At 46.3% G+C, this 19,655-nt stretch overlaps 1 protein-coding gene across 3 annotated transcripts; it reads right to left on the bottom strand.

The window, feature by feature from the left end:
• Nucleotides 1-1,981: 1,981 nt before the first annotated feature.
• On the bottom strand, nucleotides 1,982-19,088 carry SFXN3 (sideroflexin 3). 3 transcript variants are annotated; one of them, XM_081864012.1, is made up of 11 exons: nucleotides 18,934-19,088; nucleotides 15,151-15,317; nucleotides 14,110-14,280; nucleotides 13,168-13,266; nucleotides 12,114-12,189; nucleotides 11,662-11,747; nucleotides 10,086-10,213; nucleotides 8,840-8,889; nucleotides 8,189-8,238; nucleotides 6,424-6,471; nucleotides 1,982-5,472 (listed from the first exon to the last, which is right to left on the bottom strand). In XM_081864012.1, exons 2-11 carry the CDS (start codon nucleotides 15,312-15,314, stop codon nucleotides 5,376-5,378), a joined length of 969 nt encoding a protein of 322 aa, XP_081720138.1. In that variant the 5' UTR covers nucleotides 15,315-15,317; nucleotides 18,934-19,088; the 3' UTR covers nucleotides 1,982-5,375. The 3 variants fall into 3 exon arrangements, with proteins under 3 accessions (XP_081720138.1, XP_081720136.1, XP_081720137.1); XM_081864010.1 differs by lacking the exon at nucleotides 18,934-19,088 and adding an exon at nucleotides 18,490-18,621; XM_081864011.1 differs by lacking the exon at nucleotides 18,934-19,088 and adding an exon at nucleotides 18,163-18,183.
• Nucleotides 19,089-19,655: the final 567 nt, after the last annotated feature.

Below are 19,655 nucleotides of genomic sequence, written 5' to 3'. Positions count from 1 at the left end.
AGTTTCCCTTTCGCTGCAAGTTCCGTGGGATATGCTCAGATTGTCTGCATGAGGAGGCAAAGTGAAGGGAGGGTTGCAAAAGTGTGCCTGGGGTTCTCCTTCCACTCAAATGCATTAGAAATGTATTGTTTTCTCAACTAATCCCACTCATTACAGCATAATAAAACATATAATAAAAACGTAATTCATTTTTCTTGAGCATTCCATCTCGCAGCATCTTGGCAAGCTATTAAAAATTTGTCTTCATTTTTCTGGCAAGAGCCTTGTACCTTTTCATCTTTAATTTATGAGGGCAGCTTTGCAATTGACAAATCTTATTGCACCGCAGACTCCTACATTATTTATCAGCCATTGATTGATGGCTCATCCCAGATCCATCCGTGCAATATGCTAAGCTGGAGGAGGCGGGAGGGAACAGGGCAGGAGACTCACATGGCAAGCAGATGGGGATGAGAGCCTTTGCTGGCAGCACCTGCCCCTCTTCTCTTGGCTTTGGGCTCAATTCTTTTCTCACTCCAGTCAGGGCATGTTGTGCAAGTGGATTTTTCATATGTCACAAATATATGTCCAATGTTGGCCAGAGACTTGGTTCTCTTGGTTAAGTCACTATTGATCAGAGGTGGGGAGAAAGATCTGGATCAACTGATAGAACTCTGGGTGATCTGCTGTAGAATGGCAATGATTTCCGATTCCAAATCAGTTAACAATAGCAGCAACAAAATCTCTCTCTCTCTTTCTCTCTCTCTCTCTCTCTCACACACACATACATAGTACAGTGGTACCTCGGGTAACATACATTTCAGGTTACATATGCTTCATGTTACAGACTCCGCTAACCCAGAAATAGTACCTCGGGTTAAGAAATTTGCTTCAGGATGAGAACAGAAATTGTGTGGCAGCGGCGGTGGGAGGCCCCATTAGCTAAAGTGGTACCTCAGGTTAAGAACAGTTTCAGGTTAAGAACAGACCTCCAGAACGAATTAAGTTCTTAACCCGAAGTACCACTGTAATGAAATGAAGACTGCAGTAACTGGGAGTGGATTTTTGTGCAGAAGAACTGCAAGCTTCATTCCATTCTGATATTCAAAACAAATTCCAAGGCTCAGAATACTCTCATTCCATGTGTATGTCTTTTACACCAGACTCTGGTTGGTGAATCTCTAGTAAAAAAAACACCAAAGTGGATTCTGCAAGTCTGTACATCCCTGCAGAAAGTGACAAGCCCTGAGCACACAATTCCTCAGTGATACAAATACATGCTTTGAGAACTTGTAAGTTCCCATGTTTGATCTTCAGTCAAAAGACTTCTAGATCAGAGCCTAAGTATTCTTCAGCATGTGCTTCCTCTGCTGTGGAAGAAATAGGTAGATTGTTATGCATGATTATCACACATTGAGTTTTTGCTGTTTATACACGCAGTGGGAGCTCAAAAGTGGCCCACAACCTCCTAACACATGCACAAGTTTTTTGTTTCCTTTCCCTTCTTGTCTAGATCACATTCGCTCTCCCACTTTTTGTTGCTTGGTACATCAGAAAGCTTTAAGACTGTAGGCCTGCAAGGAAGCCCCTGTGGTTTTAAATTAGCTTTGCACAGTGCTTAGTAACATTTAAGTGCTCTCAGAATAAATCACGACATGATGCGCTACATACAGGTTGTCTTTTGTGTAGGAATTTTGTAAAGTGAAAAATGGCCCGGAATGTGGGAGAGTATACTGATTTCTTTGCTCAAATGACAGCATAGCCCTTCCATGAACAGGAATAATCACTGTAATCATAAACGGATTAACCTTTGAAGAATGCGGGTGGGAATTAGGGGACCCGCACTTGGAAGTTAGCAGGAAGCTTTTTGCCTTCATCGCCAGTAGGAGTAATTTTGGTCACATTTCCTTAAAACAAAACTCTGCATTAAAATCTGCTGTATGTGAGCAAGAAACATAGCAATGCATTTTACCTGTCAGTTCAAGAAAACAGCAAAGACATGTGCAAGAGACAGAAATTATATTCTTTATTTGGAAACAGATGCCTTATTTAAAGCTATACAAGAGGTATAACATGGAATCAATGAGGATTCCTGCACAGACATTGCTTTGCATTTGGTAAAATAAGCCTCAAACATAACCCAACACAGTAAAAGAAAAATAAGCTGACTCAAACCATTTTAAGCTTGTAAGAGTTGGATCAGATGAGGTCTCATTAAGCGAGTGTGATAAAGAGCATATATAGTAACCCCTGATGGAACTCTGAGGCTCCAGCAAAGATGACATTTAACAAAGGAAGCAAGCATGCAAACCCAGGCGGTTCTGCTCAGATTAAAATAAATGATTTGCTCCAGGGATAAAAAGTACATAAAACTGGATTAAGCCACTGACCTTCATCCACCTTTGGAGAAGGCAGTTCTGGCAGTTCTTTATTCTACTTTGCAGGTCAAACATCATGTGTCATCACACACACTTGTTCCAGTTTAGCTCTGTGTGTGTGTTGCTTAGGTCAAATAAGTGCTATGGACCCTGCTGCTGCTGCTGCTGCTGCTGAAGTCAAGGGCAAAAATGACATTGAACTAAACGTTCTGAGCAAATGGAATCTGATGCTAGATTGTGCAGAATATGCAACAGCATGGACTACAGGGATGGACATTGCTGTAGAGCATTTTATGCCTTCAGACCATAAGCGAAGAGAATTTTTATGGGTCAAATCCACCCAAAGGCATCTTATGGATGCGCTGATTCAGTGCACCTGATCACTACACACAAATCTGATCCTAGCACTGACCAGTTAAGTCTACATGGCAGACAGAAGGAATTGTAGGGTTACAAGGCAGGTACCATAATCAACACAGGGTAATACTGCAGAAAACCTCATGCCCACATTACTTTCTTCATTAGGAGCAAATGTTGATTCAGAGTCAGAAAGTGTGTTTGCAAAAAAATGACAACATCTCTCCTCAAGCTTTCCATTTAAGAAGAAAGCCAAGGTGGGGAGAGGGTGGAAGAAGTCTAGCGCAAACAAACCTGCACCTTTTTGACTGGAATTATGGCAGGCTTCTTCCAGTCCAAAGGGTTTGCTATGCTTGCAAATTGCATACAATTCTGTCAAATGGAAAGAGGCTATCATAATTTGTTGATTTCCTCATGACAGCCAATGGGGAGGCACAAAGCTTCAGCTTTTCCCAGATCAATATTCTGATACGGTGCCAAGATGAACCAGGCAGCCTTCAAACTGTCTGAGCCAAACTGGAGTAATTTCCAAAGTGCTGAATGAGGGTCCAAAACAAACCTTGGTGGTTAGTGCACACTCTGAGTATTGGATACTGCTTTGGCAAGTAAAGCATCAAACCAGATACCCAAGAGCTTTTGTGCAGACACACCTCCCCAAACGCCGGAACATCATTTATTATTTTATTTATTTTGTAAGATTTTATGTACTGCTTGATTGTAAAAAACAAAACCTCAGAGTGGTTGTCTCAACTGTTCTGGTAAAGTACAGGTCCAGATAAAGAAGAGATACTTATGTGTACCACTATTCGGTCACAGCCACATGCTCCAAAGAGAGTCATTTATGCTCTCAGGCAGGTGTGACCCTTTTCTACCTGACAAATTCACCCAAGTAAGTATTCACTTGGAGCAACAAGGTATGTGCTTAGAAATTTGGGGGGTGGGGTTAAGAATTCTCCAACTAAATGGTGAGATTTCTACTTGTGCAACAGAATTCTTCATATTGCTCTTCCCTCTCCATGTGCCCCCAAGGCCCCCCCCCCATTCGCTCCTGAGGGTTGGGAACCCCTAGGACAGATTCAGGGGATGGGGGACACACAGGGAGAGGAGAGGGAGCATAAGTTCCTTTGCACAACAATAAGTATGTTCCAGCTCCACTGTCAGAGACATTATGCCTCTTAATACCAGTTGCTGGAAAACCCAGGTGGGCAGAGTGCTGTTAGGCTCATGTCCTGCTTGCAGGCTCCCCATTGGCATTTGTCTGCAACTATGAGAATAGGCCATTGGCTTGATCCAGTAGGCTTGTATTGCGTTCTTAAAATGTGGAACCACTTAGTTGGATACCACCCATGGTATTAATGAAAGGTTTAGGGGAGTGAGTGCGTGGAAAGGGTAAGCAGAACAAATTTCTTTCTCAGTCTGGGAGGTGAAACCATCAGGCCCCATGAGCATGGGTTTGCTGCTGTCACAACCCTCACCTGATCCAATGAAGCTGGCAGAAGTGATGCTCCATTTGGATGCCATCCCTATCAATTGCCCTGGGCCTTCAAGCAAGCTATGCAACCATACAAAATATTGCTGTGGTTATGCTAAAACAGCTAAGCAGAACATAAGGGGTGAAGCCTCTACATATACAGACACATCCCTTCCCAATTTATGTGAAATTCTGTGGTTTCCAAGGGGCAGATAAAGGGCATGTTAGGATCAGCTGATTTCCATGATCCCATCTCCCATAACATAATTATGCAAACATCAGATCTTTGCTTCATCTTCAAAGCATGTGCTCAGGTCTGAATAGAAGATTGCTGATAGAAAATCCACCAACCTGTTTGAATTTTAGCAGTTTCCTGCGAACTCAATATGGTCAGTTGCTTGCTTCCCTATGTAGGAAGCAGTGTGCTTATTTGACTAGCGCTCACCCTGCATCATGGGTTTTGCGGTTTCAAGGCTGCACGTACTATCATTCCTGTACATTTCTCTTATCAGCAAAGTATCAGAACAGCAAGAGAATGCAGAGGTTCTTGGAAAAACATGTTTGGGTTGCAAAAACAAAGGTTGTCTAGAGAAAAAACATCTCAAGAACGTAGGTATTGCAAAAACACATAATGCTCTTATGTAGGAGAGTGATCTCCTTTACCTCTGAATACATGAAATTCCAACTAACCAGGACAGCCAGTTGCCTTCCATGTAGCAACTGATTCTCAAGTGTCCCATGGATTTCTCCTCTTCCCAAACGTTTCTCAACGTTATCATTCTTAGGATAATACATCATTAAGATTATAGTGCACATACATCCACACCTGTACACATACCACTGTAGAACTATGTGTAATGTAAGGATTTAGGCTTAAGGACTTCTTTGCTCCTGAAACCCAAATGGGTCATCACTGGAATGTTTCTGCTTTGTTCAGAGTATGAACATACATCACTGCAACAGCCACATTGCCACATTACAATCTACCCTAGGGTTCACCTGAATTCAGGAAGGTTATATCATACACATAGGGCCTGCCATGACTTGTCAGCCAATAAGAAAGCAGCATATAAAAGGGATTATACTATTACAAAGTGTAAATTCCTCCTCGGGAGCACCGGATCCCTGGTTCTTCTACTTCTTCCTGTTTTTTTTTTACTCCATACCAGGGCAGCATGAGGAAGCTTCTCTCAAAGCCCTTTATTAAAGTAGACAACCTCAATGTCAGAGTTTTTCTCCCTGATCAGAGCTTGGACTTCAGGTTCCAGGCGGCTCACCCGCATTGAGCTGGAAAAAGGAAAACAAGATGTTTTTCTAGTTCTTAGGGCAAAGGAGAAAGTAGGAAATGGAAAGCAAAGTTATGGGGCAGGGCTATCTCAAGAGGTGCACAGCCATGCTCTGAAAAATGGGCTATGACTTCCCATGTCATGTTTTAAATCAGCAGTAGGCTAATCTGTATATTATGGGAAAGAGATGCTTACAGTGTGTCCACCATGTATGCTTCTGGAGAACACCACAGTTGCTGAAGGAGAAACCAGGTCCCAAGCATGTGGTGACCAAAGGTGTCTTCTTCAAACTTCATGTGGGATGCTCTTTCCCACACTGTGTGGCATTTCCCCCAACTGTGGCATTAGCCCCCATTTGAAAACATCCCAAGCAGAAAGGGGAAACATCTGTGACTCCTAAAGAATGTAGGATTGATTCTATACTTAAGACAGGATCAGGCTTCAAGACTGTAACACACCAGCAGGGCATGAAAACCATAGCAAACATTAAAAAGGCCATGTTTTTCAAAATAATGCTTCTTCCCCCACCCACCCCGGCAAAAAAAAAGGAAAAAAAACCTTTTCAAATTTTGAATTGAAAGTAAACAGTTGTGAAAATGTTGACTTTGGACAGCAAAGTATTTTTTAAAAAGAAAAGAAACAGCTTATGAGGAACTCCCCATTCAAAATTGTTTAGATTTAGCACAGTGCTAGGTCAACTCAGAAGAGACTGCCTGAAGTTAATGAACCATGACTAACAGGTCCATTAAGGTCTCTGTGACCCATGCACGAGAGCACAGTTCCCCAAAAGGAGCATTTTGGGGCACCAAGATCTCACGCGAGAGCACAGCCCCTCCAAACGGGATGTCCCAGACAGTTGATGGGTATGTGCCACGAGTCCCCTGGGTGGCTGGACTCCAAATGGACCCCGGAAACTACTCTCATAGATCATAAAATGCAATAATATGCTTACCTTTTCTGGGGGAAGAGTGCACAGCAAAGGGGGGTAGCAAACACCAAACTGGAAGAACAAAGACAGGAGAGGAGTCACTTCTGCCTTGGAGGATGGGCAAGGGAGTCGCTGTGGGGGGAAATAACCCTCACCCCCCCCCATGTTGCTCTATGTGTTGGGGGTTTAGGCTGCTTTCTTGCTCACAGTCAGAATTGTAGGTGCCGAACAACACGCAATGGAGTGCAGTATCTTGCATCCCAATCAAAGCTTTTCTCTTGTGCCTCCTTCACCAACCTGGAGCTCTCCAGATGTTTTGGACTACAACTCCCAACTACAACTCAGCATCAAAAACATCTGGAGGGCACCAGGTTGGCAAAGGGCCCCCAACCAAATTTCCTGGAATGGGGATCTAGTCAAATTTCCAAAAGGAATAGCACTATGTCATGAAAACTACCTTGCCTGATCCATTACAAATAAGCTGGGTACCATGTTATTGTCATTTCAATGGGGCAACCCACAAAAGTTGAAATATTCAGAATGGAACAGGTTGCCACTCAGAAATTTCAACACCTTCAAGCTGATATACATTGATAGGAACTGGTAGAATTTCTGATCAGCCTAAAGGTCAAGTCACAGTTGTCAGGGAAGAAAATCCAGAAGGGCCATGGAATGTGGGTCCCCGTGCCTGATTCCCACAATCATACCCTCTCAGGAGATTACCTCACTTGCTCCTGTAAGCCAAGTGCTACCTGGTTCTAGTCAAAAGCCGAGTTTCTTTATTATTTATTTATTCCATGCTTGTCTTGTCTTTCATCCCAGGAGCTCAAGGCTCCTAGGTCATCATGGCCCAACCAGCTACCCCCAATTTTAGCCTCCACAACCAGGTTGGTCTGAGAGAAAGTGAGTTTTCTGGCTGAGAGACGATTTGAACCTGAGCCTCCTCACTCATAGGCACTCTACTTCCCCACACTGGTCAGATTCACACCATAAATTTAAAGCGCTATGGTATCAATTTAAACAGCCATGGCTTTCCCCAAGTATTCTGGGAACTGCAGCTCGTTAAGGGTGCTAAGGGTTCATTAAGTTGTTAGGAGATCCCTGCTGCCCACACAGAACTACAGTCCCCTGAGTGATTTAACATTCAATTCCTCTTCACAGGGAACTCTGGAAATTGTAGCTTTTTGGGGGGGGAATAGGGGCCTCCTAACAAACTCAGGACGCGGGTGGCGCTGTGGGTAAAACCTCAGTGCCTAGGACTTGCCGATCGCATGGTCGGCGGTTCGAATCCCCGCGGCGGGGTGAGCTCCCGTCTTTCGGTCCCAGCTCCTGCCCACCTAGCAGTTCAAAAGCACCCTTAAGTGCAAGTAGATAAATAGGTACCGCTTTATAGCGGAAAGGTAAACAGCGTTTCTGTGTGCTGCGCTGGTGCTGGCTCGCCAGCTGCAGCTACGTCACGCTAGCCACGTGACCTGGAAGTGTCTCCGGACAGCGCTGCCCCCCGGCCTCTTAAGTGAGATTGGCGCACAACCCTAGAGTCGGACACGACTGGCCCGTACGGGCAGGGGTACCTTTACCTTTACCTTTAACAAACTCAGCACTGTAGATAAACTAAAGCTCCCAGAATCCTTTGGGGGAAGCCGTGACTGTTTAAAGTGGTATCATGGCACTTTATAAATATACAGTGTGAATGTGACCATGGTTTGCACTGACATTCTTCTCAGAGAGCTCTGGCAACCTGTTCTCTCCTCCTGACGTACAATACTCCCATTTGCAGAAGCGCACTTACCACAGGCCCACCAGCCCAACCTGCAGAGGAGCATTCATCCAAGGGTACCGCTGGAAGGAAACACAAGGCGTTGGTTCGTGCTCAGTATCTACATCCATTTCCAAAGCAGCCGTTGTCGCTTGTTGCTTACAGAGGTGCAGCCATTGACCCAGCAGGAGCACTCATACGTTTCTTGGGGAAAGCCCTATGTGGCACTCCAGGTAGTGCTAAACTACAACACAGTCTCAGCTAGCATGGTCAATGGTCAGGGATGATGGCAACATCTAGAGAGCCAAGGGTTAACCACCCCTGCTTAAGAAGCTTTGAATATTTTTTTGTAATAGTCAACAATTGACCCTAGCATTTCCAAGATGGCAGTCAATACACCTTCTAAGAAATTAAACTCCCCTTCCTGACCAGCGTAAGAAGAGCCCTACTGGATCAACCCAAAGGCCTATCTCATCTAGCATTCTGTTTGCAGATTGACCAACTGAATGCCCTTGGGAAGCCCACAACCAGGACATGAGGCCAATAACCCTCTCCTGTTCATGAGGATTGAGAAGTAAGCTGAACACACACACAAATATGGCTAATCTCAGGAAAGCAACCACATCCTTCTCAGCCTATAGGAATGGAGGCCTGGGAGCTGAACTAAGATCCAAAAGGACCTACCTTCAAAAATGCTCTCTTCTCTAGTGCGTTCATGATCACAGGAGGGATGGCTATAAGGAAAATGAGGAAGGAGAATATTAAAGACACACCCAACCAGCCATATGTCTCCTGCACGTTTTGAATCGGTTTTAGGGTTGTTGTTGTTTTATTTCTCTAGGAATTCCTGGAATCCATTGAGGATACTCAGAAACTAACATCACAATGAGTAGTTCACAAACTTAAAAGCTCAGAGGTGTCCCAACTGGCAATGGAATTTGATTTATGACTGCATTCACATGGCAGTTTATTTCATTTTCATGACATTTCCCTAACTGATAATTTCCACATTATATTTATGCTTTCACACAATGTAAAAGCCACTTCCAGAACTATAGTGGAATACAGCACAGGTTAAGCACTGGTTTCCATATTATTTGCAAACAGGGAAATGAGCACTTAACTTGCACTATGTTCCACTACGGTTCCAGAAGTCGCTCTTACATCATGTGAAAGCTCAAATATAATGCAGAACTTAGAAGTTAGGGGAAAGCCATGAGAATGGAATAAACTGCCATGCAAAGGCAGCCCAGATTGTCATTTTGTTTTTGCCCTGCAAATGCCAACAACTTAAACAGGATTTCTACCTTGGTAGAACCTTTCAGGAGATAATGACAAAATAGCACAGCATGTATGCACCAAAAGCAGAACTAAAATTAATGGGCTCTTCAAAATGCTTAATTTTGATGTCAAATATTCTCCAGGCAATCTGTGAATGCTCAAATGGGGGCACAGGGCATGAAGGGTGCTCTTCATCCTCTGTGCTCCCCAGCCCCTGCTGACAGGCGGGCACTCATGCGCCGGATCTCTTCGGGGGAAGGGTGCCTGGTTGACACCTCCCCAAGTGTGTGCCTGGGGCAATGGTCCCCCAGGCTACACCACTGTACCATCAGCAGATCTCAGGGCCCTTTTAAATTAAAAGTGCCAAAGGTTTAACCTGGGCTCTGCTACATGCAAACATGTGCTCTGCCACTGAGCACATCAATGCACATCAAGCATCCAAATTAATTAATTAGAATTAGTTAATAAGAAACACTCCTCAATTTATAATATTTCATATCTGAATCTGACAAAAAAATTGAGAGAAGCCAGCAAATCAAAATCATTCACATTTCCACCCATAAAAAAATGTATCATCCCTTATTGGCGAAGTTGGAACTTCAAGTATTTGCTTCCGCTCTAGCCAAGGGCCAATGCAGCAGCTACTTACCCATGGCAGGTGCAGCCATGCCAATTCGAGACACCACCACTTGTGCAATGGCTTGCTGAGCAGCTGCCTTTGACTCACCCAACCGATTTCCTTTCTCGTCTGTAATGGGGATACCAAGCTTTAGCTCCCTGTAAAAATGGTTAAGGGGGAAAATAATGATACAACCCTTTATTGTCATTTTCAGCCTCTCCTTTCTCTTGCTGCCAGAAATGCAGCAGTTTTTCTGAGTCCTAGTTGTCTGTGCTTCGTGTCTTTCTTGACCGGGAACACAAGTATTAAACTAGGCTTCAACTCCAGATGTTGTTTTGGACTACAAATCCCACCCACCCACCAGCCAGCATAGGACTACATCTGTCCTGCTGGATCTCCAAAAAAGAATAGTCTGGAACAATGTGGTATAGGACCATGGAACGATGTGGAGTAGCTCCATCACATTATCCCACCTGACCACTCCCCATGAACCAAAACCACATAAAGATCACAACAGCAGACACTGTTCAGACATGAGGACAAGGCACATCAAGAGATTGTGAGACCCGTGGCTCCACTCTTCATTACACTTTTTCTCTACTCTTCATTATGTTGCCTCCTCTCCAACATCTTCCACCTACTTCAAAACCCTAGCTCTCTACCCTGGCTCTGGCACATGATGCAGCAATCTTCATAAAGCTAAGCAGGTCTCGGTCCGGTCGGTGCCGGGATGGGAGACCTTTGTATATCGCCTTGAATTACCAAGTAGGAAAAGATGGGATACAAATAAGTAAAAGGAACTATATTCTCATCTACAGTAACAAATTTATCACAGAAATGTAGACGTTGCTTTCTAAATACAGTGGTACCTCTGGTTGCGAACGGGATCCGTTCCAGAGGCCCATCCGCAACATGAAAAGAGCTTCTGCGCATGTGCATGACGTCATTTTTGCACTTATGCGCATGCGCAAGCGGCGAAACCCGGAAGTAACCCTTTCTGGTACTTCCAGGTCGCCGCAGGACGTAACCTGAAAGAACGTAACATGATGCAAACGTAACATGAGGTATGACTGTAGCTAGAAAGCTTCTCGCTTCATTCCGCGGGTGGGGATGGTAGTTCCCCTTACGCAATCTGGTATTACTTTTTACTATGTTCTAAGTCCCCCCCACCCCACCCTTCATAGATCTATAATGGCAAAGCCCTCTGCTATGCTGTTAGCCTGATGCCAGTTATTGTGGATTCCGTATATTATCATAGCTGTGAACACCTCATACTTTCAAGGTCAAAAGACTGAGAAAAGATGCCCAGGGGTGCAGTAATTTAGAATATGCTACTAGCAAGAAATGGCCAAGACCTGGACTTTGGTTTCCCCTTCCCAGGAGGGTGAGCTATGTTTCAGTGTCAGAGGACATGCTTTGCTGGGGCAAAAGGTCACTGGTGTCTCCAGGCAGGGATAGGAAGCTCCCCTGCTTGAAACTCAGGAGAGACCCTGCCAGTCAGTGTAGACAATACTGAGCTAGATGGCCCAATACTGTGCTAGATCAACTCAGTGCAAGGCATCTTCCTAGGTTCCTACCCTCTCCCCATCACGCAGCCCTATCTTACCTCTGCCTCATTAATGGTATGTTGATACAGTTAGCCGCTGCCACAGCTGCAAAAGGCACATAGCGTCCAATGATGGGTGGAAGATGCTACCGAGGTGGAAGAGTTGAAAGGGAAAGAGAAAGAGAGAGGAGACATGTGTTACAGTTTGAATTAACAGCAGGATGAATAGGCCCAGGGAAAGTGTACCCAGCTGCCCACCCCCCTTGCACAGGCCTGACTGATGCACAAGAGAAAACAGGAAGAGGAACCAAAGATTTGCAGAAGTACAGACGCACACACACATACAAAAACCAGTGGAAGAAAACCTTTCCAAACATCTCAATGAATGCTGAGCGTGCTCAGTGGCCAGGGAATGCTGATAACCAAATAAGGAAAGAGAGTCACCCTAATCTCAAAGAACAGGCATATCCTCCTTGCTGTGCCAGGGCAGACACAGCTGACAGGTGCCTTACCTTGGTGAGGGACTTGAGGCCCAGTGCTGTGACCACAGCTCCTGTGGTAGCACTGACGTAGGCAGTGCCCAGCTGGCTGTAAAGGAAGCAGGCAACCAGGTGAGGCTAAGATACTCTCAACTTCCTCCTGTCTAGTCCCAGCCCTGGGAAAGGTACTCAATGGGTGGGACATGCAGGAACATTCCTACTTCCCACCATTAAAAATCCCCACCAAGACTAAGCAGTCACACATCTCACCACCTTTCCTAGCACTGCCAGTGTTCCTTCTTGCCTCATTCCCTATCCGTTTCTGCACAGGTCTCCACCATGGTCTACCTTGCTTTTGACTTCAAGCTTTCCCTCCATGACTCCTGGAAAGCCCAGTCCCTGCAATCCTCGCCTCTTGACCCCACAAATGGGGCCACCACTGCTTCCTAGGCACACCACTTTGAAGAATTAGCTCCCATGGGTTTTCCTAGGATTCACAATGGGAAAAGGCTAAGAGTGAATTCATTCTCCCAGTGTGGATCCCCACCCACCAAAAATGGCACCCATTCGTGCACAAGAGGGAGGTACCAGCAGACTTGGGGGAATCTCAAGTTTCGCAGAAGTTCAAAAGAAAACTTAAGGGAAACTATGAACCGAAGGGAAGGAGCCCAAACACAGCCCATTGAGGACTGAGCATGCTCACTAGCAATAGAATGCTGACTGTTGTAGGGGGGAAGAGAAACAGATAGGAAGGAGGATGAAATGGAATATTCTGAAAATTGGCTGGCACCCTGAATAGGATTACTCAACAGTGCAATGTTTTGTCATGGCTTCCACTTGAAATGTAATTAGGAAGGAGCTCCTGAACAAATGTGGAATAATCCGAGTCCACACCTATAGCCATCTGGGATGAGGGAGCAGAATTTTTGGGGCCTGATGATCTGCTTCCTTGGCAGGTATGGGTCCTGAAAAGCTACCCTGTAGAGGCCGCTCCTATAGTGGTATCAGGCAATCCCATGGCAAATTTCCCACAAATATGTCTGCATTCGTTTCCAGGGCTCTTGGGCAGTACTCAGTGTCTTCTTACCTGACGGTTATGGGAGCATCTCCACTCCGGTTAGTGTAGTTGACAATGGCGTTGAATGACTGGTTCACCCATTGCCAGAACAGAACAGCAGGGGTTGTTCTGCAAGGAAAAAGAAAAGTCAGGGCTCCCATAAATATGACAAAAACCAGAATGTTAGGCTAATTCTCAAAGAAGTAGCGAACGAGCTCTATGTACTGATTTGGTGTGTGCTTCTCACAGCCCCTCCTCCATACATACACACAAAAGCACTCAATGAGGTACGCATGCAGTTTCAATGCCACTGTTCCACACCATACACAGCACTTCCTTTCTCCTTCAGATTTAGGGCCAAACTACATCCAACACAGAAAATCCATGAACAGATCTCTATCTTTTTTATTTCATTAAAACTAGCTGATGTTAGGGGGCAATTTGGGTGAGGTAGGGTTGCTATACATCCAGAATTTCCCAGACATAGCCAGGATATTGCAGTCGGAAGCAGTGTCCCGGCAGAAATTGCTAAAATGTCTGGGAAAATCCAGATGTATGGCAACCCTTGTTGGCAGTGTTGATTTTCCTTAAAAATAGAAAACTCAACAACTTTTGTGTCTGGATTTTCACTTTTTGAAATATGGCAACCCTAGGTAAGGTCCATGGTATGGGAGAAAGTGGGGTTAATTCTTCCCCCCAGCCACAATGTTAGATTGCTCCCTCTTCCTGCCCCAAAGCTGGCATTTCCCTCAGGGGTACTTGCCCATATAGTATTTGTTTTTTTTCCCTAACCTGCAGCTAAGAGCAACTTGAGAACTGAGGCAGGGGAGAGAGGGGAACAGTGTTAAACTCCTATCATAGCAGACTGCTTCAAATTAGGCCTCTACATTGCTGCATTACATTAAATGTAAGGTTGTTGTCACGCTGCAATTCGCGTGGCCACCAATAGGACCTTAGAAGTTGTGCACGTGCCTGTAGAAAGTGAGCATGCACCCAGTGATGGTCATGTTCATGGGCACCTGGGCCGACATTCGCCCAATCAGGATCATCTTCTCGCCAGTGTCTGGGTGGAAAGCCGAGTCGTAAATGTATTTCGCCCGCCATAGTTGGTCCTCAGTCAATCCTGGTGACACCTTCCCTTTCCTGAAACAATCAAGAAAAGGAAAGAAGATTGGAGGCAGTTTAGGGAAATGAGAAGATTTGCTGTGGAGGTTGCTGGGGCAGGAAGTATCAACGCACTGTACTAGGAGGAGGCGGGGTCAGTTTGGGAGGTAAGAATAGCTGTATTAGCAATGACCAGAGGTACCCCTCAACACTCCTCTCTATTCATGTACACTGTGAAATGCAAGGAGACTCTTCAAATGAACCAGTTGCCCTGTGGATAGTCTTGGATGGGTTCCTTTGAATGTTCTGATTAATTCAAAATATTGGGTTTGGAATAGGATGTGTAGACAGGGCAATGGTTTGGGACTATGCTAATGCTCTGTCACCAAATGGCCAGTAGTCACTGGAGGAGACATTAATACTAATGAGGGAATCGTTAATACTAATATGTTTGTTTGCTAATGGGAACAAAAAGACTGCATTTATGATATATTTATGTTTTCGTTGCACCTATATATTGATTTGTTTGCTTTTCTTGTGAGCCACTTGGAGCATCCTTTGGGAAAATGGCCTATAAATAAACTTGATGGTTTAGTCTCTAAGCTTCACCTTTCCATCCCTTCTAAAAGTGCATCCTTCTCCCTAGGAGTTCGTTCTCCCTGCTTCTGCTTTCCCAGAGCCACTATATTGAAAGTCAACAAGCCACTCCAGAGTGCTAAGAAGAATCTATGAATTCCAGGAACTAGAGGAGAGCTAAGGAAGTTGAATGCCATAGTTAACACCAAGTGCTTTAAAAGCCTCTAGATAGCACAACATCAGGATTCCCCACAACCTCACCCCCTCACTCCTGGCACTGCCTTCCTTGTCATTCTCTAAGGACCAAAGCAATCCCCAGACTAACAAGAGAACCTGTAATCCTCAATCACCCTCCGGGCCTCTTCCAGAGTTTTGCTAGAGAGCAGAAGGTTGCGAGGATCTGTCACCGTGAAGAAGTGTTTTGCTCTCCCTGTGAAGCTGCTCTGGTCCCATCGTGGCTCCTTGGTGTCGATGCGCAAGGACAGTTCCCCAGACATCTTCTGCAAGGAGACAAAGGAGGGAGAGCAAACTCAATTCATGTCACAGTGAGGCTAAGCAGAAGGGTTGGGTCCGCATTGCCAGTGGTGGGTGGGGCCGGAAGCAAAAGCAGTCAGAGCAATGGATGTGACTCTTTATCTTTATATAGCAGGCTAAATTTCATCCACGCTCAAGTCAGAGGCTTCTACCCATACAAATGTCTCTCTCCATTCTCCATTCAGGGAAGCGAGTGGCTGCAAATGGGAGGAAGGGACAGGAAGAATTCCTCCCATGAACTTGATTAAGTTATCTTATCTGAGCGCCCAAGCTTATGTGCTGAAAGTTTGTTTTTCAAAGACCATTAGAACTCGAGCACAATGCTCTCCAACAAAGCAGGAACAAGCAAAACTGGGGAAGTTATCAGATATGTACAAGGTCACTTTCGTACCATCTGAAAGCACGACTTTCACTTTTACTTGCATACAAGGATGATGTGATCTTCTCACATCTCCACCATTCCCCAAGTTGCTGATATGCCGGTGCTTTGCTCCTGAGTTCCTCCTTACATACATAGGGGATCCTGCCTGTTAAGCACAAGAGGGTTCTTTGCATCCCATTAGAGAGATTCCTAGCCCTTGAGCCTTCTACACAGCAGAATATGTGCCTAAGCAAAATTGAGCCAGTACAATAAAAACAGGTAAATCAATATACATGTTAAGTTGCTTATTTTCTAGAACCTGAAGCTGAGCTTATAGAGGTTACATCAACACTAAGGCTCACATCAAGATTCACGTCTGGAAATGTTGGTTGCCGTTTAAATCCCATTTGTCATGCCCCTACTGTTACCCAGGCAATAATTAAAATAACAAACATCATACTCCTTGCGTCAAAGAAAAATGTCAGCCTCCAATATTCACAAATTCTCTCTGGAAGGAATAATCCTTTTGGATGGAAACCCTGTGAGGCACAACAGTAATATTCAAAAATAAAAAATAAAAAGCCGATAAAGACTTTATCTGCAGTATTATTAGAACAAATTCTCTGAAGCTTTCCTGCAGAGACTGCACACAAAGAACATGCAGAGATACAGATTGAACCTAATAAAATTTCAGGGATTTGAATTCTATTCTCATTAGTGGGTGAAAATGCCATGAACAAGGAAATTAGTCAATTTCATCTGGAGACCAGCAAGGTATCAAGAGGTCACCTCCCCTTTCCTCTTTAACCTGAAAAGCTTCACAAGCATTTTTTATTTCTGTACTTGCTGCTGGTCTACCAAGAGGTCAAAGAGCTGCAGAAGGAAGAGGCAGTTCTATGTTAAAATGCAGCAAATCACTTTAATTTCCAAGAAGCAAACCACACCACTGGGTTCTCCCTCAGACCTTCTATCAATTTAGCTTGTACTAACAGTGGATGATCAACAAATTCCTGGGTTAGGAGGAACAGTCAAGTCTGAAATCCTCGACTTGAGTAGTTACTTAAGACAGCATCCACATTAATACTATGAGTGTGTCTATACTTGGTGTGTCTATAACCTACCAAGCATTCATTTTGGCACTATAGCACACAGCCAAGAGTACACAAAGAATATGCCAGCACTTTTCCCCCAGAACCCAGGATATGGCCCAAAGGCACAAGAGGCCACTGCCTTGCCGCAGCTAAACAGGAACAGGTCTGGTCAGTGCCTAGATGTTTGACCACCAGGAACCACATGTAGACCGCATGGAACCAAGGTGAGCTATATACAGCATTGGCCAGTGAAGCGGCATGGGGAAGCTTCGTGTGGCACATGACAGCAGAGTCAATCTGATGCTCCTGCAGCCATGCGCCAAGTCGTTTCCTGAAGAGTGCACACACCACCTCACCAGCCACTACTGACTATAGATGTAAGAAAATTAATAAATAAAAGAAATAGGACATGGCCAGGTTTAAAATGGAAGGCAACCTTGGAGATGCCACAACCAGCAATGGTCCTACAATGGTCTGCTGAAATCACAACATGCTTTATGGATCAGTTTGTCCTGGCACAAGTATAGTAGGTGACATGCCAGCCATGCAAAAAGTCTACACACACATCGCTCCATCCATGCAGAACATGGCCAGTCATCTGTCAGGGATTCTTTAGCTGAGATTCCTGCACTGCGGGGAGTTGGACTAGATGCCCCTTGGGGTCCCTTCCAACTCTACAATTCTATGGTCCTAAGTGATGACCCATTTGCTTATATGCAGTTGTGATGTTTTGAACTAGTTAGAAGCCTCTGAAGTAAAGCTGGTGTTTTAAAAATAAAATATATTATCTGGCAAAAAAAAAAAAAAAAAAAAAGCCCTGCAAGAGAAGAGGTGTATGTCTGAGCAAATGAGAGAGCCCAAAATAAAGAAAACAGGGAAGTCTTCCGTCTCTCTCTCTGCAGTCCTCTTGGGAGCCAGTGTGGTATAGTGGTTAGAATGCCCAACTGGGACCTGGGAAACCAGAGTTTAAATCCCCATTGGTCCATGAAACTCACTGGGTGGCCTTGGGCCATTCATTTCCTCTCAGCCTAACCTAAATCACAGGGAGGTTGAGGTGATTAAATGTGAGGAGGGAGAACCATGCACCTTGAGCTCCTTGGAGAAAAAGGTGGGCTATTAAATGCAAGAAAATGAAACAAAAAGTGGGCCATCCAACAGGAGGCATGTGAAGAACCTCACGGATGAAAGAAGCCCTACAGACCTTCCTGGGTGCTGAGATTGGCAGACGGGGGGGGGGGGCGCCCTCTTGGTACTTCCTCCACCCTCAGAGTCTGGGGTGCTGGTGCCCCAAGAGAGGCAATTCTCTATGGTCAGCCCCTAAGCCGTGGATCCCCCTTCCCACAAAGATGAATCCAGTACCTTCATCATACAGCTGCCACAGGATGCTGACAGAATGCCACAGGATGCTTGCCTCTGACTTTGACACCTGGGGCATCTAATTTCAAGGCTCAGCTTATTTTCCCGGTTGTTAGTTGTTCTCAATTGTTTCTAATATTGTGTTTTAATGTTGCAACCCACCCTGGGACCTTGAGGCCAAGGAAGATAGATAGATAGATAGATAGATAGATAGAGAAAGAAAGAACGAAAGAAAGACTCCCGTCTTTCAAGGCTACCCCGCCACAGAACCCGGGGAGTTGAAGGTGGATTGGAGAGGGCTGCTCTGCGTATCCCGCTATGTGCCGCTACCTGTCGCTCGCATCCTCTGCCTGCCGCCCTCCCAGCCAACTCCCCAGATCCCGGCGTGATGCTCAGCAGCCCCTGGGCACGCGGTGCGCGCAGGGAGTCACCCGCCGGCGCGTGCATGAGCTCGTGACGCGGATGGGCCCCCACCCAAAACCCCGGAGTGACTCATAAAAACGGGTGGAGGAGGAGGAGGAGGAAGGGAAAGCGCGCGCGGAGTGGGCGGCATGGGGTGGGGAGGAGAGAGAGAGAGAGAGAGAGATGGGAACGTGTGATGAGTAATCCGCAGGCTGTGGAGGGAGAAAGGGAGAGGCTGCATAGCGAGGAGAAGGCGAGGGAGATCCTGGCGCCAGAAGCCCCGAGGCAGAGCGGAGGATGGAGCCGGGAGGCGTCCCCGCCCCGCGAGGGGAGGGCCGGGCTGGGTCGCGATCCCTGCGAGAGGAAACTCACTTGTTCCTCCGAGCGGCGGCAGTGGCGGTGGCGGCTGCAACCCTGTCGCCCGGCGGCTGTGACACGGCGGCGCTGGGCTGCTTCCCGAGGCCGGCCCCTTCCTTGGCTTGTCACGGCGCCCGAATGTCGCGGCCCCCCTGGCGAGGCGAGAGCCAATGAGCGGCGAGGGAGAGCCGGCCAAGAGGCAGGGCTACGGCCTAGCCAGTTCCTCGGAGCCTGCCGGGAAGCGGAGCGGGCGGGAGACTGGCCGGGGTGGGGCTGCCTGGAAGGGGCGGAGGGAAGAGGCTTGTCCCTGGCAGCCCTCGCGGGGATCGGATTAGGAGGCGGCGGCGGCGCCAGCTGCTCTGGCTGCCGGCCTTTTCCCTGCCTTGCTCCTCGCCCGGCAGGCAAGGTGGGCGCCTCCCCTTCAGAGCGCACTACGTGCCGCTTGACACAGGCTTTGGCGGTCCGATCCTGCCCCGCTCACTCACTGGCAATCGGCCGGAGCTGTCCATGTTTTAAGTATGAAACCTGTAGCAGGACCCAGGTGCAGCCCTGCGGGCCTGCTTCTCCAGTAACCCGTCTCCGGCCCTGGAATGGGCGAGATGCTAGGGGAAAGTGCCCTTGAACATGTGCAGAGTATTTCCTTCCTTCGCTGCTCTTTAAAACAGGCAATTGTACGACCCACCCCCCGCAGCAGAATTTGATTGGAAGGGGCGGCGGAGTGGGGGGGGGGTCAGCTT

Source organism: Podarcis erhardii (genome assembly GCF_964252035.2).
Source record: "Podarcis erhardii genome assembly, chromosome: 5".
NCBI lineage: Eukaryota > Metazoa > Chordata > Lepidosauria > Squamata > Lacertidae > Podarcis > Podarcis erhardii.
The sequence above is the reverse complement of the archived record's forward strand: the minus strand, read 5'-3'. Positions and strand labels throughout refer to the sequence as shown.

Coding starts and splice junctions, on each gene's coding strand:
- SFXN3 (XM_081864010.1), bottom strand. CDS start 18,606: ATGCACGCGCCGGCGGGTGACTCCCTGCGCGCACCGCGTGCCCAGGGG. Junction 14,281..15,150: donor AGGGTGATTGAGGATTACAG/GTTCTCTTGTTA, acceptor TGATTGTTTCAG/GAAAGGGAAGGTGTCACCAG. Junction 11,748..12,113: donor GCCTCAAGTCCCTCACCAAG/GTAAGGCACCTG, acceptor CCACCTCGGTAG/CATCTTCCACCCATCATTGG.